At 31.9% G+C, this 27,039-nt stretch overlaps 1 protein-coding gene across 1 annotated transcript in view; it reads right to left on the bottom strand.

Moving 5' to 3' along the window:
• The window catches only part of ROBO2 (roundabout guidance receptor 2), a 795,143-nt gene that overhangs the window by 92,823 nt on the left and 675,281 nt on the right, over positions 1–27,039 (bottom strand). Inside the window, 4 exon segments of the mRNA XM_074192780.1 lie at positions 4,236–4,357; positions 7,770–7,936; positions 9,747–9,909; positions 13,981–14,062. Of these exon segments, the coding sequence (XP_074048881.1) occupies positions 4,236–4,357; positions 7,770–7,936; positions 9,747–9,909; positions 13,981–14,062 (534 nt within the window).

Below are 27,039 nucleotides of genomic sequence, written 5' to 3'. Positions count from 1 at the left end.
TTATAGGGAACTTGATAGTTTTTAAACTAATTGCTATTAAATATCAATTCAACAATAATTTGAAGGGAAGAGATACTTATTGATACTCAGTTTCCAGATATATTTCTACAGATCACATCTCATCTTTTCCTTCTCATTCTATGTGACTTTTTTCTTCTTAATCCAGTAGGAACCAAAGAAAACCCAAGTGTAAAGTCATATATTTCTCTAATAAATCTTTTAAAATGACTTTTTAAAAATAACTTTTGTTAATAATTTAGAGTAAACTTCCAGACACTCCTGTTATTGTATTTGAGAAACATGCACCCAATATATATCATGTTGGAAGAAAGTCTTTAAGACTGGATTTTGCATTAATTAAGCATTTTTTGTAATAATTACTAATCTTCAGAGTAGGAATTTAATATGCAGCATATCTTTTACTCAATTATAAAACTACCAAGAAGGAATCAGCTATAGAATAGTTTGAATTAATTTTCTCATTGATTTTATTTTTTTTCCTAGCACTCATCTATTTATTTATTTTTGTGACCTTTTTATTTATTTTACCAATTACATATCATGTTAATTTACAACAATCATTTTTTGTAAAGTTTTGAGTTTCACCTTTTTATCTCTCCTTCCATTGGCTCCACCCTCTCTCTGACAGAAAGCGAATTAACATAGTTTATCTATATCTAATCTATATCTATAATCTATATCCATATCTGTGTCTATACCTATGTCTATGTCCATGTCATCTAGGTCTATGTCTATGTCTATGTCTATGTCTATATCTATATCTATATCTAATCTATATATCTATATTTATATCTAGGACTAGATCTAGATAGATATTAATATAGATCTATGCTTAACATGGTTTATATAGATACAGATATAGATTTTAATTATATTTATTAATTATTCAAAGAATCAAATTAAAATGGGAAAAAAGATTAGAGAGAAAAATAACAATACACAAAACAACATTTAAATATTGAAGATAATAAGCTTTGTTCTGTATTCAAACTCCTCAGTTTCTTTTCTGAATATGCCTTTTAGAATTTATTTTGATTATTGTATTGCTGAAATGAACATCATTTTTGATCATCAAACTATATTGCTTCACTTAACATCAGTTTATACAAGTCTTTCCTGGTTATTCTGAAGTCCCATTCTTCATAATTTCTTCTAATAGTTCAAGAATGTTTCATCATATTTATACACCTCATTTTTTCAGTCATTCCCCAATTGATGGACATTCCTTCAATTTCCAATTTTTTTTGGCCATTATAAAAAGAGTTGCTATAAATATTTCTGTATATGTTGGGTTTTTGGCCCTTTTTTTGGTAATATTTTTGGGATATAGACCTAGTAATAGTATGGCTAGATCAAAGACTATAGTTTTAATGCCATTTGGGCATAATTGAAAATTGTTCTTGGTTATGAGATATTGGTCTATGCCAAGTTTCTACCATACCATCTTCCAGTTGTACCAGTAGTTTTTATCAAAGAATTCCACACATGTCATACACAATAATATATAATAATTTATAATTCATTGTCTTTGATGAAATTACTAATGTTTTTCTATGATTTGCTACTTGATCCCTGATTTTTTAAGAGTAGGTTATTTAGTTTCCAATTATTTTTAGGTGTGTCTCTCCATGGTCCTTCATTGCATGTGATTTTTATTGTATCATGATCTGAAATGGATACATTTACTATTTCTGCCTTTCTGCATTTGATTATGAGATTTTTTTTTATGACCTAAAAATATTTAAATAGAAACACTTCTGTTTTCTAGCATGTTGCTGACAAAGTTTCACAGGCATATTACAATGAGGTCACACAAAAGCTCTGTAAACCTTCAGTTTTGTAATCAGTCTAATAACTCATCTCTCCCATACTTTCAGAGACTCCCAAATATGAGCTAGCTAGGGCAATGTGTGTTTCAAGCCTCATTATCAATGTGTACCTTGCTGGAAGGCATATTAACAGGGTAAGTGAATTTATTCACAATATCAAAACTTCTCCATTTGTCATTAACCAATTATTAACCCAAAATTATCCCAAACAGTAGAGAAATCAATCCATGCTTTGCTGCATCTCAGCTTCAGAGTATTTACTGAGTGTATCAGCTGCGAACAGAAGATCATGCACCAAAACTCCCTCCACTTTGATCTTGGCTTATAACCCTTTCAGGTTGAAGAAATTGTCCAGCAGCAATGCTGTGCTCTTTTTTCAGTGAAATTTTTGATGCAATGACTGGAAACATCATATTAAAAAGCAGGGGAGCAATGACAGTCTTGTTTCACTTCATTAGTGACTGGGAAATCATGAGAGTATCATCCACTATCTAGAACCTGGGCACACATGTTGTCAAAATTGACATACAATCCTGATGAACTTCTCTGGACAAGCAAATTTTTACATAATTTTCCATAAGCCCTCACAACCAAAGGTATCTAATGTCTTGGTCAGATCTACAAATACAGAACTACTACTGGCATTTTTCCTGGAGTTGTTGGGCAATAAAAACCATATTGACTGTTCCTTAACCCTTTTTGAAGCCACACTGACTTTCAGGTGATTCTGTCTATTGTGAAGGAGGCAAAGGACTCTGGCAAGAATCTTACCAGCAATGACTAAAAAGAAACACTCCTGTGATTATCACAGGTTTTATTCCCTTTACCTTTATAGAGATGGACAATGGAGGCATCCTTGAATATCTGGGGAATAGCTTCTTTATGCCATATAATTGGACAATTTCAGTCAGCTTTTGGATGAGCAACTGATCCATTTTATGCATATAGTAACAATCCAAAGTGTTTTTGGAATGTGCTGAAGGCTATTTATGAGCCAAAGACATATGGAACATCCCAACTATTCTGTGCTGATGAAATCACATTGCTTAGTGATAGAAACATGACCCTAGAGAAATGGGCTGAACACTTCCATAGTGTTTTTTAACAGACATTTGTATTGACTATTTACTTCCAGGTAAAGTCAACCATTCTTAACTGAAGTTCTAACTGAAGAAGAGGTTTAGAATTCCATTAGATTCTTTTCATGTGGCAAAGCACCTAGTGCAGATTCTATTCCAGCTGAGATTTACAAGGAGAGAGGAGGGGTCCATTTAAAAAATATTATAGTTCTCAGGAAGTAGGTACCTGTATAGGCAGCCACTGATGTTGTTTGTTTCTCCCCCCCCCCAAGAGTACAAAAGAGAAGAGAGTGAGATAAAACTGGGAAAGAACATAACTTTTATTGATGTTTAAATCATGCAACATCTTATAAAATCGGCACTTAAAACCATTTTTTTGGACACATTGCACTGGAACAGTTAAATGAATAATGTTTGTCCTTCATTTTCAAAGAAGACCATGACATCAGGGAGTTGATGCCATGACAAGCACATGAACTGGATTTGAGTAAGGGGGTTCTGTGTTAGGTCACCAGCTTTACTTTGTCCTTTAGAGCCATCTGGGTACAGTGGCCAGATATAGATCAGGACAACTGGAGATGACCCTGGATGCAAGGCAATCAGTGTTAAGTAACTTGCCCAAGGTCACACAGCTAGTAAGAATCAAATGTTTGAGCCTGGATTCAAACTCCTGTCCTTCTGACTCCAAGGCCAGCTAATCCAGGAGACAGGAAGGCCATCTGGTCTCAAATACTTCTCTGACCCTGAGCAAGTCATTTAATCCTATTTGCTCCAGTTTTCTCCTTTGTAAAATGATCTGGAGAAAGAATTGGCAAAACACTCCAGTAACTTTTTCAAGAAAACCACAAATGGGCTCATGAAGAATTTGAACACAATGAAACAAATAAGCAATAACAAAACAATAACAGAACTCAGAAGCAAATACTGGTTTGACATTAGTTTTGTCAGAAACCATTGCACATTTTCCTGTAATTCTGCTAGAGTTTTGTGTTGTTGAGTTGTTTTTATTACAACTAGCTTAGAAAAATACTTTTTTTTTTCTATTTTGAAAATTACTGATACATTTTTGATCTCAAATATAAGAAAAGAGATGGGTGTTTTCTTATTAAATAATGTCTTCCAAAAATTTAAACATAATGGACATAATACTTAAAGGATTCAAAATAACATTTTTCCATAAAAATTAATATTTTCATGGCATTAGGTAGTTTTTCTTTCATTTATTAAGTAATTCATTTTTAGTGCTTCCACTAAATTAAGACATACAATAAAGAAGAATTATTTAATGAAGTTACAAATCACTTACTGTCCATGTGACTTGAACTGTGGTAGGTGTCAACACAACAGGGTTATGAAGACGTACAATGACATCTCCTAGTTCCTTCTGTACTTGTCTGTGATCTACTCCTTGTGCTGGTGGGCTTATATCTGTAGGTACATAACCATTCCCAAAGAGCATTTTGTTGCTGTTATTTCATAGTAACATTTAATCAATTTTACAATATTATGTTAGTTTAAGGATTTAGTATAATCTGGTCTTATAAAATGGATCATCAAATAATTTTTAAGTATCCGGTTACAAAAAGTTTTACTGGACAACATGCTGAAAAAGAAATTATCATCACCACTAGAAGGTTAAGTTTCCACAAAGGGAAAAATCATGTTTAAAACAGGTCTATTTGAACCTATATTATTTTCTTAATAATGAGCAAGATATCAACTAAAATATTTTGTTATAATATTCATTTCATAATAGTAGAGAGAATAAGATAAGTTATTTCTACTCAAATTTAGGAACTTCATGGGCAAGTTATGTCCTACTAAAAATGCAACATTTTAGAAAAGTAAATTAATTCCTTTAGGCAACAACATGATGTATCCCGAGCACACTTATAGCTAGTGTTTTGTGATAAACCACTGTTTTTCTTTTCCTGATGTTTTACCCAGAAATTCAAAATAGTGGCAATTGAATTGGGAAAAAAACAACAAAAAATTATGAAGGGGAAAGATGGTTGAATTTATGGGTATTATGTTTGTGTGTGTGTGTACTCACACATGTGTATTTGTGTGTATGTATATGTTAGAAATAGATAAGGGGAAATAGGCTAGAATAAACTTTTGGTGACAATATTCTCCCTCTGGTTTATCCTAAACAGAAGTGGTGATCTAATTAATAGCATTATAGCTATCTGGACAGAAAACAAGCACATAAGAAGATGGAACAAGTTTGAATATAGATCTTCTTGGCAATATAAGCAACATAAGGCAATATAGTAGATTCAGAGGGCAGCTAGGTGGCACAGTGGATAGAACACATGCCTTGGAGTAAGGCGGACTTGAGTTCAAATCCAGCCTCAGATTTGGGCAAGTCACTTAATCCAATTGCCTTGCAAAAAAAAAAAAAAAGCAAATACATATTCACTATATTTTACTGTCCTATAACTCAATCAATTTATATTTATATATATAGTTCCAATTTCATGTTAGAAAAAGAGACTACTCCTATAAAATAAGGTATATTGTATAAAAGTATCTATAAAATGGTTTCCCACTTAATAATTTTAAAACATGGAAGTTTCAACTATTCTACATTGACTTTTGAGGCTGAATTTTCCTTTTGATATACTTTTATATATTATATATTAGGAACTACAATGTTTAAAATAAAATAAAATTATATGCTTTCACAGCATTGTTATTACATTATGCACTGTTATGTACTTCATGATATTCATTAGACTCTTGTTATAACATTAAAATAGATTTGAACTTAACTTTGGAGATAGTATAGCAATTTGACTTGATTTTAATTTCCCTTTGTATGAATATAAAGTTTTAAAAATTTATTTGATTCTATGAAAAAATTAATTTTCTTTTAGTTAACTGATACTATTTTTTAGTTGTATGCATCATCCTATACCCTAATGTTAACTTTAACTGATGTCCAGTTATTTGCTGCTCAATGAGATAAAAATAAGAGATACTTAGATATTGAAATCATGGATGACTTTTGAAGGCTGAACTAACCAAGAAGTTCATTAATTAAAAAAAGGATTTTTTTTATACTCAAATCAAATCCCATGTCAACAATAGCAGTGATTGAATTGGCCCACTATACAATGTTAAGTCAAAAGTAATTGTGGTATTCAGACAAAAATGATGAATTTTCTTATTAGAAATTTATTAAAAGTGTATTTATTTTATCTTCTCTGTATTAAAACAATCAAAAACAACTTTTGGTGACTCCAATTTTTCATTTTTAAATGCATTTGAATCTATTATATTAATCACATAAGACAAAATATCCAATCTTCTAAGACTCATTTTGATATAGTCTATATTATATTATTTACAAAAGTGCCATTTCTTCCATTTGAGGAAATCAAATACCTCATTTCATTGTAATTGCTAAATTTACAAATTTAATTTTTTGTCTTACATTTTAAATTCAATTATTTAATTTATTCATTAAATACAGAATCATGTAATTAGATTTATATCCTGTTAAGGATAAAATATAACCATTATTTACATCTTCAAATTCCTTATGCTTTTTTCCTTCCACTAAGATAGGCTCTTAATCATAGAAAATTAATCATATAACTATTTAGTAAACAATAGCAAAATGTCTGTTCCCACCTTTAAATGTCAGTAACTTTAAAAAAGTCCCCTATTTAATATATTTCACCTGAATACTTTAATGAACCATTCCCCTTTATAATATTATGCCAGTTATCATCACTGAAACACAATATAATTATAATTTGTAATGCTTTTCAGAGAATAAAAATATCATTTTGTATTATATTTTTTTAAAAAAAGACTTTTACAAATAACTAACAGGTCCCTTTGACGTATAAAATAAAAAAAAATGACAGACCCTTCTTTATATTACATGATCATATTCACCTTTGAGGCTAATGGGGACTAATTCAGTAAAAAAGAAAAACATAAAAATGTGGCATAAAAATAAGGGGGGGAAATGTTTTTATACTTGAACCACAAATTTCTCAGCTAGGGCATAAAACACACTAAGAAGGAAGAGAACTTATTATTATAAGATTTTATAATAAGGTTCAGTCTATTGAGGAAGAAATATCTTCATTTCCCCCCATTATACATAGATAACTTCAGCAAAGTTTCATTATACTCTCACAGTCCATATTTTCATATTTCACTCACAAACTCACATACACACACATGCACACATCCTTACTAATGATAAGGTTATGTAATTTTTCTATTCTATGACTTCCCTTACTATCCTTGCAACTTTCCAGAGTAAAATATCTCTCTCTGTTGCCATTTCCTTAAATGTATAGTCTCCACTATTAGAATATATGTTTCAGATGAGGAAGGATACAAATGCAATAAGTTGTTCATAAATACTTTTCCATTCAATAGCTGGACAACTTAAAAGATAAAAACTTCCTTAATTTTAATCATGTACAAATGAGGGATATTGGTGTGCAATAAACACTTCCTTTCCCCTCTATTCTAAAGTATTCTGAAGTCTTCATCTTTTATTTCAATTTTTCTATGGTATCTTGAACAAAGAAAATAAAATGGAACTTTTTAAAACTAAGTCAACAGGACTAAGAGAGGCAAACTATCTTGCCAAAATGAATAATATATATATATATATATATATATATATATATATATATATATACATACATACATATCTTCATTTCAGAGTCAAACCTAATGAATAAATATTAAAGGTCATCATGAGATACTCATTTATCCTTGATCTTAACTATTTTATTCATAAAGCTACACCAAATTTATCTTTCTAGGCATCAAGAATAAAGTCTGATTTTTTTTTTTTCAAAATTACCTTGTGTGCGCACAGGATCTGACATGGGGCTAGGGTCACTAAGACCTTGAGCGTTGATAGCTCTCACCATGAACAAGTAGATTGTATTGGGTCTCAGTCCTCTTACAGTATACAGTGTCGTCTTTACATGGTTTGCCACAGTTTGCCAGCTATTGCTCACTGATTGACTGAAATGAGATCGAAGATTTACATTTCAAGCATGGGGAAAACAGGGCATGAATGATGTGGTTGAATTTCAATGACAAAGTTTAATGGTTGGAAATTAAAGGAAAACGCAGCAGAAAATAAAACACAAAGCACTTGGAATTTGCAGCTCAGTAAATGAAATGTTCTGATGAATTCAGATAATTCCACAACAAAGCAGAGCCTAAGAAAAGTGCCATGCACAAAAAAATAAACTCAGTTCAAGAGATGGGACAGCCTTTGCTAAATGCACTGCAGCCACGAAATGAACACCTGTAAAAGGAAAGGGGTGGGAGTGGGGACCAAGAATCACAACATCAAATCTGAACAAGAAATATGATCCTCTTAAATATATGCAAATATATGTATGTGCATTTTATATATATATATATATATTTATACATATATACCTTAGAAAGAATTAACCTGTAGAAAGAATTAATGGGCTACAGAGTAAATTATGCCAACACATTTTCTTGTTACAAGATGTGTTCTCTTTGCATCAAATCCACATGCAACATTACAACAGAGCCTTCTAAAACTACATCTGTAAAAGAAGAAACGGAGCGTGGAGTAAATATAGCTTTTTTTTAGGCTTACATTCTTAATAAAATTAGACAGTATATTGTGATCTCTCTGAATAGTGAAATAGCATTACATTTAAGAACAAAAAGCCATTCCACAATAGTTACAGAATGTCATTTTAACACTTTAAGCTTTAAGAATGAGGAAAGAATATGATTTTTAAAAATAGTTTCTAAATGTTTTCTTTTTCAGAAGACTTAGTACATCAAAATATTAAAATTATAAAAAGCACTTACTTATTTTCAAAAGAATTTTAACTATTTCTGATGAAATGCAAATAAAGAAATAGAGAAGCAAAGCTATATGAAGCAAAATTTATAAAATTCTAGGTTTATTCAACTTGATTTTTATTATATTTTATAATTATATAAAATAAGCATATTGAACTAAGAAAATAAGAATTTTATTTATTTTCTTGTATATCTTAGGACAATTAAATCAATTTGCATTTTATATTTATATATAATCTCACTTTATACATAGATATGCAATATAAACAGATTAATTCTGAAAATTTAAAACATGTTTATCTGTTCCCGTTCCCAAAAAGCATATATATTCTAATTGTGGTTTAAAATTTTTTTCTCAAACATTCTATAAATATACATTTGAATATATAAATTTCAAATATTTTAATTATTTTAGTTTATTCATGCTTAGTAAATGTACTCTATTCATATTTGTACTATATAAATGCATACACATATCTCTCTATTCCTATCTGTCTGTCTGTCTATCTATCTATCTATCTATCTATCTATCTATCTATCTATCTATCTCTCTATCTATCTATCTCTCTATCTCTGTCATTTACCTACCTATATTGGAAAGTGCCTGAGTTTAGCTATTCTGTCTAATTGACTAATTCTATTGCCATCTTGAGACACCAATGATCAAGATCAAGAAGAAAGGATCAATTGTGTTTATGAGCAGTCAACTATATCCTTGCAAATCTGAAGCCACAGACCTATTGTAATTTTAATTTTCTACTTATAAACAACTTATTAATGTAAATGAGAACTGTCTCATCTTTGATTTCTACTTAAGAAATACAGTCCCTAAATTAGTTTGCTAAATTGACATTTTCAACTTAACATCACTATTATAACTATACTTTAAGAATATATGTACTATATTACTACACTTCTAAGCACATAAAACTTTAAAAAAATAAAAAAAAAACATTAAGAAGAAAAATTGTTCACATACCTAAAGGCCTCAATGATATATGCACTAGCTGGTAGAGTTCCAGGACTGCCTGGCTGCCAGGACAAGGTGACACTGTTCTTACTGACATCAGTGACCTGAGGTTTGGATGGTGATCCAGGCAGGTCACTTAAATCATAATTTTTACTGATTGTTGCTCCAGATTCTGTATGGGGATCAAATGTAAAATAGTTAGCTTTCACTACTTAATAGATAATATTGTTCTTTTTAGAAAGATTGAGTTTTACAGTTTTTTGCCCATTCTAGCTTCCCCTCCTTCCCTCCCCCAGAAGGCATTCTGTTAGTCTTTACATTGTGTCCATGGTATACATTGAATATATAATATTGTTAAAGATATCAATGTGCCCTCCCTACTTTATACCTTGCTTATGTCACTCTGTCCCTGCCCTAGAATACATTTTAAACAGTAGTCACACTGTATTAGCCAGTAGTCACATTGCATTCCTACCTCCATTCCTTTGCTCATACCACAATCTCAATTTGACTTTTAAAATCTTAGCTCAAATATTAACTCCTCCTTGAGGCATTTCCTGTTTGCTGAAGTGGGAAATGACCTTTTCTTCCTTTGAATTCTATAATTCTCATCCCAATCTTAGGATGATAGAATCATGGATCTAGGGTTGAATGATACCCCAGAAGGTTTCTCCCTTAAGTCTCACATTTTACAGATGAGGCAATTGAGGTACAGAAAGTTAAGTGACTCATTCAAGGTGACACAGGTAATAAAAATGAGAGGTAATATTTTAACCAGAGTACTTCAGGGAAAATGCTTTTTCCATGTATCATGCTATTACCTCCTCCTCCAAGGTTCTTTTTTGGATTAAAATTATTTGTGTCATATCCTCCCACTCACTGTATTAAAATATAAAGTCATAGAGCTATGACAGCTATTAACAACAATAACAAAAATATATACAAGTTGTAATTCTTGCAATTTCTAAGACCTTTATCCTTTAACAAGAAAGAAATATTTTGTATAATTTTCTTTCTTGGACTTCCATCTTTGTCAGATTTCTCTTATTTTCTCTTTCTTTTAATATAAGAGTTGTAGTTAGAATGCTAACATTTGTATTTATTTTGTATATTTTTCTTTCTTGGGCTTCCATCTTTGCCAGATTTCTATTATTTCTCTTTCTTTATATATAACAGTTACAGTTAATATGCTGATAATTCTGGCTCCTCTTATTTCACTCTATGCTTTCTCATAAAGTTTGTTCCTTATTTCCTTATAAATTTCATATTTAGTTTCATTACTAAATAAATCATGACTTATTTATATAGTTTCACTAGTTAGATGTATTTGTGATTGTGGTTTTTAACTATAAAAACAGAACCGATAGGTCACTTTTTTCTTTTTAAATTTTTTGGAGGGATAAATGAAATGTTAAGATAAGCTCTGAGAGCTATTTATATTATTTTTTAAAACTTTTATCTGGTTTATTTTCCATAAGCATTTTTCTCACTTACAATTTTTCCTTTTAATTGTAGAAATATTTTTCTTATGCAAAATCACAGAATTTGAGAAATGGAAAGACTTTCACTGATTACTTATTCCAATCCATATGGGAAAGGCAATCCCATTACCTGCCAAGTAGTTATTAAGACTGTGTGAAAACTTTCAAGAAGAAAGGATCTGAAATTTCTCGAGGCATCAGATTCCAATTTTTGGACAACTCTGCTAGAATTTTTTTCATGACAGCAAAGCAAAATGGGTGTCTTGGCTCTTAGTTCTATTCTCTGAAGTCAAAAATGTCTAATCAGTCTTCTACATGACAGTTCTCAAAACAATTAAAAATCACTATCATGTCTCCTCTCTTTTTAAGATTTTAAAAATACATTGTTCCTTTAATTGCTCCTCATAAAATGTGGACTCAATGTATATTGAATAATGTATCAATTGTTCTCTTGGTTCTGTTCACATCAGTTAATACAAATTTTTCTTGGTTTCTCTGAAACAATCTTGACTATTCCATTATGTTCATATATTCTTAATTTGTTTGATCATTCACCATGTCTTAGTTGCCAGGGCAACTGCCTTTATCACCTTTATCAAAGCTCTTCTCTTAATTTTTTGTTGGTAAATATTGGTCCTTTTCTTCTTTTGGGATGCTTACATTATTTTAGCTCAAGCTTCTGTAGTTCCAATCAAGGCAGGAAGGCCTGGAATGTGAGGTTCATTATGTATTGTACACCTGTTATTCCTGGACTGGTCTAGATAAGTTTAGAAAGCTTATCATTTTCATGGTTAACATTTGGAAACTTTCCAATTTATCAATGTCCCTCTTTATTGTTATATGTCTTTTGATATTACCCATAATGGCATTAGCTGTTTTGTTTTGCTTTTTGACTTACGTAATATATGGATTACTCATATTGAACTTGCAATTTTCTAAAATCCCATATCCTTTTTTCATTTCAATTATTGTATAACCATGCCTCTAATAGGTTAGTGAAGTTGAGCTTTTGTTTAAGTGAAACACTTTGCCTTTATCCTTTTTCTATTGTATTAGAGTCAGCACAATGCTCTTTACTGTTGGGATCTTTTTTAATATTGATTCTGACACATAATATGTTAGCTATCTTTCATAGTTTTGGGATATCCATAAATTCTATAAGTTTAATACATGTACCTTAATATAAATCACTGATAAAATTTTTAACAGCAGAGGGTCAATCATAGTTTCCTGGGATATTTCATTGGAATTCTCCTATCATCCTGACATTGTATCATTAACAACTAGAGTACTCCTTGAATCTGCCCATGTAATCAGTTTTAAAATATATCTAATGTTACAGTCATCAAATCCACATATTTCTGTTATCATCACAAGAACAATACTTTCTTAAAAAATCCAGATAAACTATATCCACTCCTACCACTTAGTTTATCCTATCAAGAAAGGAATGAACTTAATCTAGAATGATGTTTTATTTTTTATTTCTCTTTCTAATTAATATTCTCTTTCATACATTTTAACACTTATCACTTTAATGATCAATTCTAGAATTTCTCCCAGTAATAAACTAATCAAAAGCAACAAGAAACTCTTACTATATCCTTACTAATTTTGGGTATCAACTCCCTATTTACCCATTCCCCCAATCATTTCTAGTCCAAAGTTGATTCTCCTTGTAGAGAAAAAGTAAGAATTAAGCAGTCTGTAATCTCATTTTTGTCACACTCAACCCAATAAAAGTTCCTATCCAATCCTCCCCAAATATATCCCTTTACAATCTCCTTATATTTCCTTGTCAAATTGCTCATTCTGAGATTGAGCCCTGCTGACATTTTTATAGGAAAATGTCATACTCTTAGAAACTTTTTAGTTACCACTTTTTTATATTAACAAATTTTAATTTGTTATTGTGATCCCTTTGTACCCATATCACGCCTTTTATTAAATCTTATGATATTTCCTCCCCATTGGAATTGTTTCCCTTTCTATCTTCAGAATTTCTCAAGCATATGCCGTTGTTCCTGGCATGTTTTCCCTGTAGCTTTACAGACTTACGGATTCTCTTGGCTCATCTCACATTGACACCTAAGTTTAGCCTTAGATCTATATTTTGGACATAAAAAAATAACTTGAAATCTTCCAGTTTCAAAGATAATGATCTATACCAAATTATTGTTAATAAATATTTGTTGATACAAGTACTGTTTTTCAAATGGATACATGTAGGTCCTGATCAATCACATTCATCGTCATTGTGATGGGACTTGTGACAGTACAAAAAAGAGATATGTTAAGGTCTCTGGTTTAAATGCACTTATAATATCTAATACTGATTTAACCTTCATTAATACTTAGACCATTGATATCTTTTTTGGCAGTCCATTCATAATTACAGATCAGTTCTCCATATTTTCTCATGGGGCACTTTGTATTTCTAACAATTTCAGAAGTTATTGTCAATCCCCCTCTGCTCTATTCCTTCTAAAATATGACCCCATCAATGTTAATCTTCTGATCATTAGATTTTCTATAGGTAAAGAGGGTGGAATTTAGACAACAAATAACATCTGTATCTCGTCTTATCTAATAGGAATGCTAGACCTTAGGCAGAACTTGACAGAACCCTAAGAATCTTCCCACAACATTAGATAAGTATTTACATGGGGGGGGTCTATTCAATAGAAGTTATTTAATCAGGCAAAATTTTTACATCTAAAAAAATTTAGTCTGCTCTCTCAAGTATTTCAATAAGAACTCACCAGTTACGTCTAACACAGCACTCCATGACGTCTCTCCACTTGAACTTGTAGCCACACATGTGTAAGTGCCAGTATCAGAAACCTATAGTCCAAAAAAAAGACTTTTTAGATAAATATTGCATTTCATTTGAGATAATCTTTAATTCCTTAAGGTAAAACTAAATGTTTGTCACCCTACTATAAGGTAAATAATATAGATAAGAGAAATACAAAGAAATCTTTAGTTATGGAGTTTTTAAAGTTTACTTTCCCAATATTTCTGCAATTGATTTTGAAATAATATGGCAAAGACACATCATGATTCACCTTTCCCTATCATACTATTAGGCTATGATATATTATCCTTATTTGCTTAGTAATTCTAAGAATTAGTCTATGTCTTTTTGCCTATATCTTTAACTTTCTCTGTATTTCTTTACTTTCTTCCTTCTCACTATACATGGAGATTATTTTCATCACCTAAAATTGATTTCCAAGGAGAACTATTCATGACATATTTAAAAATTCAGTATATAATATTTTCTCAGAATATTCAGGAACTTGAACTGATATATTTCAATAATTATTTAGTTTGTAAGTCTGTAAGTAGCAGTGAAATTATTTCAATGAACCTGTAAATGAAATTATGACTTAAATAAATTGTAAGAGAAACTATGAGTATACTTGAGCACATAAGCAATAAACAAGTAGACCATTTCTTTCTTTTTTTTTGTTACTTTCTATTTTCTCTAAACACATGAAAATGTGCAAAAAATGAAGTCATGAAATTAGATGAGAGAAGAGAAATAAAGATATTTTGCTTCAAAAATGCCTAGTTCTCTTAAATCTAACTATGACATTTGTCTTCCTCCCAGGGGTTTCCCCTGTATCCAGATAATTGAGCTCAGGTCTATTAGCTCCAGCTGTCAGAAAAATTTCATTTTTTAATCTGGCTCAAATTGAACTGCCGGATGTACTACCATGTACCCAAGACTCCTTCCTAGGTTATCTCTCGCTCTTATCTTGCTTAATGATCCTATCAGATTCTATAATTTCAATTATAATCTAATTTTCAGATCTATAAGATTTATTCTAATCTCTCTCCTGGGGTATATAGTCTTGCATCAGCAATGGCCTCTTTACACATTTCAAACTGTATATCCTTTAAGAATCTCTGACTCAATATGTTCAAAGCAGATTCATCCCCCCCCCCCCCCATCCCTACTTCCTTCAAATTTTCTTCTCTTTATCCTTTTCTGGCACTACTGGAGGGCATTATGATCCTCCCAGTCATATAAATTCAAAATTTGGATGTTCTCGTCTGAACTCCTCTTTCATATTCATTCCCCCAATCTAATCTGCTACCAAGATTTGTCATTTCAATTTTCATATCTCTCATTTAATGTCCCCTTCTCTTCATTTTTACAGCCATCACACTGGTGCTATTGTTATAACTTTCTGGTTGTTCTTAATTTCTCAAGTCTTTCTTCACTCTACTCAGTACTTTACTCATCTGATAAAATGTTCTTCCTAAAATCAGATAGATTATGACACTCCCACTCTTATTCAATACACTCCAGTGGTATCCCATTAATTTCAGGAATAAATGTAGCATCTTTGCTTGATTTCTAAAACTCTTTAAAACCTGACCTCTTCCTACCTTTACAATCTTCTTTCACTTTCTTCGCTCCATGTTTTATATAAACTATTTCTATACAATACTAGATCGCCCAACTCTGCACATTTTTACTTATTGTCTTCTATGACTAGAACTCATAGTCTTCCTTTAATTATGAGCTAAAATCTAATCTTTCTTAAGAAATCTTATTCAGTTCTCCTAAATCTTAGTGTCTTCCTTCTAAAAGGATCTCTGGTTTACATTGGATATATTTTGTACACAGTTGTTAGCATGCTATCTCTCTCAATAGACAAGGCTTACTTGAAAATAAGAAATGCGTTTTGCCTTTTTTCATGTCATTAGTATTGAAGACAGTGCATAGCGCTGTTAAAAAATGTTTGTTGTTGATGAACAATAAAATCTGAAGTATCAAGAAAGTGCATCCATCCAACCATCAAGTGTGACAGGAAAGGAACTTAATGACTACAAGAGTGGAAGTAGTAGTGTGTAAGCAAGTGTAAGCATAGAGATACAAGAGTATATATACATATATATATATATATATATATACACACATATATATATGTGTGTGTGTGTGTGTGTGTGTGTGTGTGTATACAAACAAGTAAGTTTGTAAGTAGCAGTGAATTTTCGCTCCTCAAAACACAAGTCAAGAATACACACATATTTGTTTATGTATATGTGTGCATGTATAAAGAGATATAGATTTGCATCCACAATACTTAAAAATATCCCTATATAGCCACACACCATACATACATACATATATATACAGACATATACACATACAAGCATATATATATATATACACACACAGAGAGAAATGTTATTATGCAGTTAATTGTATGCCTATGTAGTACTTAGATGTTTTTAATTTCTCCCAAATATTTTGATATATATATATATATATATATAAATATATATATATATATATAAAAATATATACACATATATGACATGCAGATTTTTATTAATTTCTGTCACATAGTTTGAGATAAATAGATAAGATCTATATAGCTGTCTGTCTATTGATCTATTTCTATTCCAAATTATGTGAAGAAATGAAAAAAAAAACCTGTGCATCACATTGATATATCATCTTTCAACACAGATTCAGAGAACTTTTCAGTAAAAAGAAACCTTAGAGATTATCTAGGATAAAATTTTCAACAATTTATGCTGTTAATCCTTTAAAAAATTTCAAATTAAAACATTTTCAATTTCAATATTAGTTTGAAGATGATTTTGTATTTCATTTTAAGAGATTCCTTGCTCAATTTTCTATTTATGAATTATGTTATTTTTTATTCCAAAGAAAGCAAAGCTGAGGGGAAAAAAGGAAACTGAATTAAAAATTCTAGAGAATATCAAGGAGATAAGGTTTCCTCAAATGAGCAATGCAAATGTACAAAAGAAAACAATAGGGATAAAAAAAACCTGAGAAATCTCCTCAAAAAAGAGATACAAGGGATCATTTCATGAAAAACTGGACAGGATAAAAGAAAAAATTATAGGGACTTAACAGAAACTGAAGAAATTAAGAGATGACAAGAATATATAGAACTTTATAAGAAATATCTTAACATCACCGACAAGTATGATGGTGTGATTACTGATCTAGAGGTAAAATTCTGAAATTGCAGTCAAGTGAGCCTAAGAAAATATTGCTAACAATAGATGATGCAGTGAAAGTGCTGTACTCAATATCAGCAAATTTGAAAAACTCAAAAGTAGTCACTGGTTTGGAAAAGGTCAATTTACATCCCAATCCTAAAGAAGGGTAATGCTGAAAAATGTTATAATTATAGAACACTTGCACTCTTTTCACATGCCAGCAAGGTCATGCTTAAAATTCTACAAGCTAGACTAGAATTACCAGAGAAGCAGGGTGATTGTCAGAGAGGTCGAGGAACTAGCGACCAAATTGCCAACATTAGTGGACAATGCAGTTAAGCAAGGGAGTTTCAAAAAACAAAAACAAAAACTTGTCTACTTTTGCTTCACTGACCATATTAAAGCCTTTGTAAGGATCACAACAAATGTGGTAAATCCTCAAACAAAGCAAAAAGCAAGATAATATTGTCTTTTAAGGAAAATGTACATGGGTCTAGAATACACAATCATAACTGAATATGAACAAATGATTGATTTAAGATTGGAAAAAGAATATGGCATGTTGTATAATGTCACCTTATTAACTTATATGCAGAGTACCTCATGAGAAATGTCAAGCTGGATGAATTAAAATTCAAAATTAAAGTTTCCAGGATAAATATCAAAATCTCAGATATGCAGACAATACCACACTGATGACAGTAAGTAATATGGAATTAAGAAACCTCTGGATAAGAGGAGAGTGGAAAAACTGGCTTTAAACAATATAAAACCAAGAAAAACTAAATTAAGATCATAAAAAAACTATTCTTAGTTTTGACAAACAGAAGAGAAGAAATGGAAGTAGTACCATATTTTTATATTCTTTGTGTCATAGATCACTAGAGTGTGACTGAAGCCATGAAAAAGATAATTTGTTATAAGGAAAGTTATGGCAAAACTGGACAGCATGCTAAAAAGCAGAGACCTCATCTTTCTGACAAAGATTTGACTAGCCAAAGCTATGATTTTATTTTTTCATAATCATGAATGGCTCTGAAAATTAGACTATAAGGAAAGTTGAATCTTTCAGAATTACCACTTTAGAATCATGATTCCAGAGAAGAATTTTAAGAGTCTCTTGGGGAGAATTTCAGCCAAGATGGCAGAAAGAAGCCAGGTGCTGTTTTAAGCTCTCTTGCTTTTCCTCAGAACCATCCTGAATCAAGCCTCTTAACATATTGTAGATAATCAGAATCCACAGAAGATCAGAAGGGAACATCATCTAGAAAGGTCTGTCACACAGAGCAACATGGAGTAGAAACCCAGCACTGGCATGGGCCCTGGGGTGAGGGAGGGGACTGACCTGAGAGTCACAGTGAAAGTCTTTGCTGTATGCAGCATGTCTTCCCCACACTGATTACCTGAAGAGAGCCTCTGACACAGATTCAACCCCAGGCCTAGGAAGTAAGCCTCTGACACCTCTAACATAGACAATTCAGAGAAAGCTTCTGGTTCCTTACCTGAGGATTCACAGAGTCACCCCTGGGAATTCCTGACTCCAGTGAGTTCTCAACACTGAAGGTCTGCCAACCAGCCTCTCCTCCAAAATAAGACCCAGGGAAAAAGCTAACATCCCCCAAAAGAAGAAGGTTAATGCAAAGCAGGTTCTATTGAATATTACCTTGGAGACAGAAAAGGTAGAATAGAAAGTGTGAAGTTTCAGAGGAGAATGTGAATGGGCCTCCAACACATAAAGATTTCTTAGAATGAGTTCAGAAAGGAGTTTAAAAAACAAATGAAAAAATTGGGAAAAGAAATACAAGAGAAAATTATCATTTGTGCATTTGTCCAATTGTATTTTTAGAGGATTTGTTTTCTTCTGTCATATAACTGGCCAAATGCAAAAAAGGAAATGATTCCCTTAAAAATACAATTGTGCAAATGGAAAACATAACAACTCCTTCAAAAATAGAATTGACCAGCACTTCCAGGGCAGAGCCAAGATGGCTGCATGAAGCTGAGCTTTTCCCTAGATAATGCTAAATGAAGCCTCTGCACAAACATTAAAGCTACAGATCCTACCAAGAAAAAGAGATGATCCAAAGAATTTTTTTTTAGGTTTCTGCAAGGCAAATGGAGTTAAGTGGCTTGCCCAAGGCCACACAGCTAGGTAATTATTAAGTATTTGAGACTGGATTTGAACCCAAGTACTCCTGATTTCAGGGCCAGTGCTTTATCCACTGTGCTACCTAGCCACCCCTAAAGACATTTTTCAATGGTAGACATTGTAGAGGATTTATAGTGAAGGTCTGTCTCTTTGGGAGAAAAGTGAAAGTAAATCCCAGTGAAGTAGGAGAGCAGGAAAGCCAGTGGGGTAGGGGGTGGGGGTGAGGTTTAGCCCCAGTGCAGTCCAGATCCCAACCACTTGACAACAGCATAGGTCCCAGAAGCTAGGTAACTGAACCTTGGGAAGAGAAAAGCAAAAAGCAGAACTAGGTTGGTAACAAATCACTGCATAAACAGAACCTGGACATAAAGGAGGAAATAAAGTCTGCAAAGGCAAGGCCTGGACTTCACAGGCAACATGTTGGCCAATTACAAGCCAGGGAAAGATCAGAGTCCCAGCATAAAAAGCTTGGGCCTATACTGCCTATGCCCCAGTATTAGAGCTAAGATATTTCAAGATAAGCAAAAAACAAAAAAAAAAATGCTCACTATAGAAAATTACTATGCAGAGAAAGATGATAACAAGGGCATTTTGCAAGAAGAAAAGAATGGAAATTTACTCAAAGGGGTAGTCTCAAAGGAGTCTATGAATTGGACTCAAATCTAAAAGCTCTTTTAAGATCTTAAAAAGAATTTAAAAAACCAAAGAAGAGAGGAAGAAGAAAAATGGGGGAAAAAAAGAAATGAGTTATTCAGGAAAATTATGAAAAATTGACCAAAAAAAAAATCAAGTCCTTTAAAAAGTAAAAACAACTAACTGGAAAAAAAAGAATATAACTCTTCAAAAAATAAAATTGACCAACTAGGAAAGGAATCACAAAAGTTAATTGAAGAAAATAAAACTCTAAAAATTAGAATTAAACATATAGAAACCAATGAATCTATGAGACTACAAGATTCTATCAAACTAAATAAAAAGGCTTAAAAAGTACATATTAGGAAAAACAAATGACCTGGAAAATAGATCCAGAAGAGATAATTTATGAATCATTGGACTACTAGAAAGCCCAGATCAAAAAAAAAAAAGACCCTGAAAAACATCCTGCAGGAAATTATGAGGGAAATCTGTCCATATCTGCTAGAACAAGAAGACAAAATAGCCACTGAAAGAATACATAGTACTCCTCCAGAAATAGATCCCAGGATAAAAACTCCAAGGGCTATTATAGCTAAATTCCAGAATTCTCAAATAAAGGAGAAAATCATACAAGCAGCAAAAAAAAAAAAATTAAATACAATCAGACTTTCATAGGACTTATCAGTTTCAATACTCTAGGACTAGAGGACCTGGAATACCATTTTCAGAGGGTAAAGGACCTTGAATTACAACTCAAAATTTACTAACTTGCAAAATTCAGCATTTAGTGATAGGGGAAGAATGGATGTTCAATGACATAGAGGACTTTCAAAATTTCCTGATAAAAACACAGGGACTGAACAAAGAATTCAATCACCAAATGCACAACTCCAGAGATGCAGAAAAAGGTAAATAAAAAGAGAAAGGAAAAACAAACAAAATAAAGCAAATTTTATTCAAGAACATCAAACTGCATACAACCTTATAAGGGAAGATATAACACCTGAAACCCTTGAGAATTGTATTTCTCTTAGGATAGTTAAAGTATTGAATATAATTGAAGAGATTGTATTTAGTGTATATGGGTGTGGTTGGTACTTGACATCACCATACATGAGACAAAAAGCCCTGATGAAAAACAGGGATATTTATTCTAATGTGTCTCATTTTCTGTTGATCTACTTTAATTCTGCTTTGCTCACAAAGCTTAGCACTTTCTCTGATGTGGATTGTAAGCAGGGCAGTCCTTACCTATAATCCACCCTAACATTCTTAAGAGAGACCTTCATAGTCCTACTACTTAGAGCACTTGGAGACTTTATAATTAATTAACTCTAAAAATGACTTTAGGTACAGAGGGTGAGAATCTACTTAGAAGGGTTTAATTTAATTCATAATTCAGTTAACAAAGGTTTAAGTACCCTGGATGGGGAGCTAAAGAGGGACCATGGGAGACAATATGCTTGGGGTGGGGTATAAATGATTCATTAAATGATTCAGTTTTGGATGATATTTTGACTCATGAGGATTGTGTGTTTTTGGAGGATATTTGAAAAGGGGATAAGGAATAAAATGATTATAATTTGATGTAATTCAAGATTCTTGAACAGTATATCCCTAATGAGACAAGAGGGGAGGGAACATAGTGAGTTTGAGGCAATGCTGCTTATCAATCAATCAATCAATTTGTGATTGTACTTTGAGCTTATCAAACAACCAATTCAACATTTGATTGAGTGTACCTAATCAATAGTATGTGATTAATAAATAACAGCAGATAAAGAGTCACAAAGATCTATTATGCCAGAAGGAAAGAAGGGAGAATGTGAACACTGAATAAATTCTATTTAATAGATTTAGTCCAAGAGGGGGGAATAAGATATATTCCCACTTGGATTTAAGTCTATCACTCTCTACAGGGAAATTGGGGGGGGGGGAAGGGAAAGAAAAGAGAAGAAGAGACTGATAAAAGGGATGGTAAAAGTATAACTGAATATAAATTGTAAATTAAAATTTAAAAGAAAAGTTAAAAGGAAAATTAAAAAAAGAAAAGTTAAAAAAGGAAATAAAACTTTGGTGAGAAGGCATAAGGGAAAAGGAAAGAGGAAAGACAAATGGGGATAGATAGCATAGAGGGAATACATAATTAGTAATCTTAACTGTAAATGTGAATGGGATGAACTTTCCCATAAAATGGAAGCAGATAGCAGAATGAATTAAAAATAATATGTTATTTACATCAAACATATTTAGATGCACACAGGGTAAAGGTAAAAAGGATGGAGAAAAATATATTATGTTTCAGCTGAAATTAAAAAAAATCAGGGTAACAAACCTGATCTCAGAAAAATCAAAAGAAAAAATAAATCTCATTAAAAGGGATAAGGAAGGAAACTACATCTTTTTTTTAGGTTTTTTTTTATGCAAGGCAAATGGGGTTAAGTGGATTGTCCAAGGCCACACAGCTAGGTAATTATTAAGTGTCTGAGACCTGATTTGAACCCAGGTACTCCTGACTCCAAGCCCGGTGCTTTTTCCACTATGCCACCTAGCTGCCCCTGAAACTATATCTTCTTAAAAGGCACCATAGGCAATGAGGTAATATAATTATTAAACATATATTATATATTATATATATATATATATATGTGTGTGTGTGTGTATGTGTGTGTGTGTGTGTGTGTGTGTGTGTGTGTGTGTGTGTGTGTGTATGTGCAAAATGGTATAGCATCTAAATTCCTAGAGGAAAAGCTGAGTGAATTAGAAGGATACATGGACAGTAAAACTTTAATAATGGGGGACCTCAACCTCCCTCTTTCAAACCTAGATAAATCTAATTACAAAATAAACAAGAAGGAAGTTAAAAAGGTTAATGAAATCTTGAAAAACTTAGATATGATAGGCCTTTGGAGAAAACTTAATGGGGATAGAAAAGAATATACCTTTTTTCTGCAATACTTGGCACCCATACCAAAACTGACCATGTACTAGGGCATACAAAAGCTTACAATCAAATGCAGAAAAAGGAGAAATAATAAATATATACTTCTCAGATCATGATGCAATAAAATTATATGTAATAAAGGGCCATGGAAAGATAAATCAAAAATTGGAAATGAGTGGATCAAATAGTAAAACATACACATAATAATTATATCCAAGAAAATGATAACAATAAGCCATCACACCAAAGTTTATGGGTACAACCAAGGCAGTTTTGAGGGGAAATTTCATATCTCTAAATACATATATGAATGAAATGGAGAAAGAGGAGATCAATGAATTATGTATGTAACTAAAAAAGGGAAAAAACAAATTTAAGATTCCCCAATTTAATATCAATTTAGAAATTCTGAAAATCAAGAGAGAGATTAATAAAATTGAAAGCAAGAAAACCATTGATATAATAAATAAAAGTGAGCTGTTTTGTTAAAAAAAATAGTAAAATAGAATAAATCTTTGGTTAATCATATTAAAAAAAGAAAGATAATCAAAAATGAAAAACATGAACTCACCACCAGTGAGGAGGAAATTAATGAGATAATTCATAGCTATTTTGCTGAACTATATGCCAATAAATTTGATAATCGGAGTAAAATGGATAAATATTTAAAAAAAATACAAACTGCCCAGATTAACAGAAGAGGAAATAAAATACTTGGATAACCCCATTTCCGAAAAGGAAATTGAAGAAACCATAAATAAATTCCCTAAGAAAAAGTCTCCAGGTCCAGATGGGTTCATAAGTGAATTCTACCAAACATTTAAGGAATAATTAATTCCTATTCTACATAAACTATTTTTAAAAATAGGAGGAGTTCTGCCAAATTCCATTTATGACACTAATATATTGCTGAAGGAGCAACCAAAACAAAGAAAATTACAGATCAATCTCCCTAATAAACATAGATGCAAAAATCCTAAATAAAATTTTAGGAAACAGAATACAGCAAGTAATTATTAGAATAATACAAAATGATTATACAAGGTAGGCAGGGATGGCTCACCATCAGGAAAACACTCAATACAATTGAACATAATAATAGCAAAACCAATAGAACTCCTAAGATTATCTCAATAGATGCTGAAAATGTCTTTGATAACATATAACATCCATTCCTAGGGAAAAAAAAAAACTACAAAGTACAGGAATAAAATGGAGTTTTGTTTAAAATAATAAATAGTATATATCTAAAATCATCAACAGATATTATATGTAATAGGGATAAACTAGGAGCACTTCCAATAAGATCAAATGTGAAACAAGAATGTCCCTTATCACCATTAATATTCAATAGGATATTAGAAATGTTAGCTTTAGCAATAAGAGAAGAAAATTAAAGGAATCAGAATTGGCAATGAGGACACAAAACTTTCACTCATTGCAGATGATATGATAGCATACTATCTGAGAAAATAATCTTAAAACATGAATTGCTCATAGGTAGATTTAATATAATAAAAATGACAGTTCTACCCAAATTAAATTAATTATTCAGTCATAGTGATAAAATTACTAAATAATTATTTTATTGAGATAGAAAAAATTGTAACAAAATTCATCTGGAGTAGCAAAAGGTCAAGAATATCATGGGAAAAAGATTAAAAAAAATTAAAGGAATATGGTCTCACTCTATCAGATTAAAACTACAGCAAACATGTAGTCATCTAAATTGCCTACTGTTTGACCTACTCAATGACATTAGCTTCTGGGATAAGAACTCATTATTTGACAAAAATTTTGGTGAATACTGGACCATATTATGGCAAAAACTAGGTATAGACCCACATTTCACTTCCTATACAAAAATAAGGTCAAAATGGGTACGTGATTTAGAAATGAAAGACAATACCATAGACTAATTAACAGACCAAGAAATACTCTGTCAGAAAGAGGAGAAATTTATGACCAAGTAAGAAACAGAGTACATTATAAATTGCAAAATAGACGATTGTGACTACATTAAATTAAGCTTTTGCACTAATAAAATCAATGACCAAAATGCTCCAAATCATTATTGATTAGAGAAATGCAAATTAAAACAACAATGAAGTATCATCTGACACCTATTAGATTGTCCAAAATGAGAAAAGGGAAAATGATCAATGCTGGAGAGATTGTGTGTGCATTGCTGGTGGAGTTGTAAATTAATCTACCCATTCTGGAGAGTAACATGGAACTATGCCCAAAGAGCAATAAAACTGATAATACCCTTTGACCCAGCAATTATAATACCAGGCCTATATTCAGAAGAAATCATGAAAAATGTCCCATATGTTCTAAAACATTCCAAAACATTCTCAATAGCTCTTTGTTTGTAGTGGCAATTAATTTGAAATTGAGGGGATGCCCATCAATTGGGGAATGGTTAAACAAGTTATGGTATATGAATGTTATGGAACACTGTTGTTCTATAAGAAACCATAAATGATCAGACTCTACAGAAACATGGAATGAATTTCAGTTTCTGATGCTGAGTGAAGGGTGCAGAGCCAAGAGAACATTGTACACATTGACAACAACATTGTTGATGGACGGAGCTCTTAGCAGTTCTGAGAGCTACAACAACACTGTTAGATCAGTTAAGAACAATATTATCCCCATCTAGAGGAAGGTAAACAAAACAAAACAAAACAAAACAAATGAAACAAAAAAAAATTTTCAGGATCTGATGAATACTTTTTAAAAAAATTCTCTTATGTATTTCTTTCCTTTAATCCATACTGAAAATGACTAATCTGCATGTTTAACACAAATGTGCACGTATAATATTTACCTGACAGTTTGTCAATGAGGGGAGGGGGATGGGAAAGGAGCGTGGAATGAAAATATGTAACTAAAAATATGCATATGGATGACTGTAGAAAAATTTTCATAACATGTATCTGAAAAAATAAGATATCAATAAAAATAGAATTGATCAATTGAAAAAGAAAATGCCAAAGGTAAATGAAGAATATTTTTCTTTAAAAAAAAAGATTGGAACCTGTGGAAAGCTAATGATTTCATGAGACACCAAGAATCTATTAAACAAAATTTTAAAAGAAACAGAAGAAATTGTAAAACACCTCACTGGTAAAAAATTGACCTGGAAAATGAATGGTAGTTAGGTGGCTTAGTGGATAGAGTACCAATCCTGAAGTCAGAAAGACCTAAGTTCAAATTTGGTCTCAGACAATTACCTAGCTGTGTGACCTTGGGCAAGTCACTTTAGTCCATTATCTTTTATTTTTAGGTTTTTGCAAGGCAAATGGGGTTAAATGGCTTGCCCAAGGCCACACAGCTAGGTAATAATTAAGTGTCTGAGACTGGATTTGAACCCAGGTACTCCTGACTCCAGGGAAGGTGCTTTATCCACTGCACCACCTAGCCGCCCCTTTAAGTCCATTATCTTGCAAAAACAACGAAAAAAAACTTATGAATACTTGAAAACCTTGAAGAACAATAACAACACCCATAAAAAACAAACAAACCCTGGACTCCATATTTCAGGATATAGGGAAGAAGAACTGTCTTCATAGCCTGGAACCAGAGGGCAAAATAGTCAGTGAAAGAATATATTGATTACCTCCTGAAAGAGATCCTAAAATGAAAACACCAAGGAATATGGTGGCCAAACTGCAAAAGTATTAGCTCAAGGAAAAATCCTGCAAGCTGCAAGTGACCAGAAAGAAACAGTTCAAATGCCAAGGAGTCACAGTCAGGATTACACAGGACCTGGCTGTATCACATTAAGGGATTGAAAGACATGGAATGTGGTATTCTGGAGAGCAAAGGAGCTTGAATTACAACCAAGAAATCACAATCCAGCAAAACTTAGCTTTTTTTCAGGTTAATGATGAACCTTTAACAAAATAGCTGACTTTCAGTCTTTCCTGATGAAAAGACCAGAGTTAAACAGAAATTTTAATCTTGAAACAGGAGACTCAAGAGATATATGTAAAGATAAACAGGGGAAAAGAAAGAATAACTGTTATCCAATAAGATTAAAATAGTTCCATCCCTACCTGGGAGGATGATTCTCATAACTCTTGAGAATTG

This window comes from Macrotis lagotis, chromosome 6 (assembly GCF_037893015.1).
Source record: "Macrotis lagotis isolate mMagLag1 chromosome 6, bilby.v1.9.chrom.fasta, whole genome shotgun sequence".
Taxonomy (NCBI): domain Eukaryota; kingdom Metazoa; phylum Chordata; class Mammalia; order Peramelemorphia; family Peramelidae; genus Macrotis; species Macrotis lagotis.
This window is presented reverse-complemented; position numbering and strand designations above follow the sequence as displayed.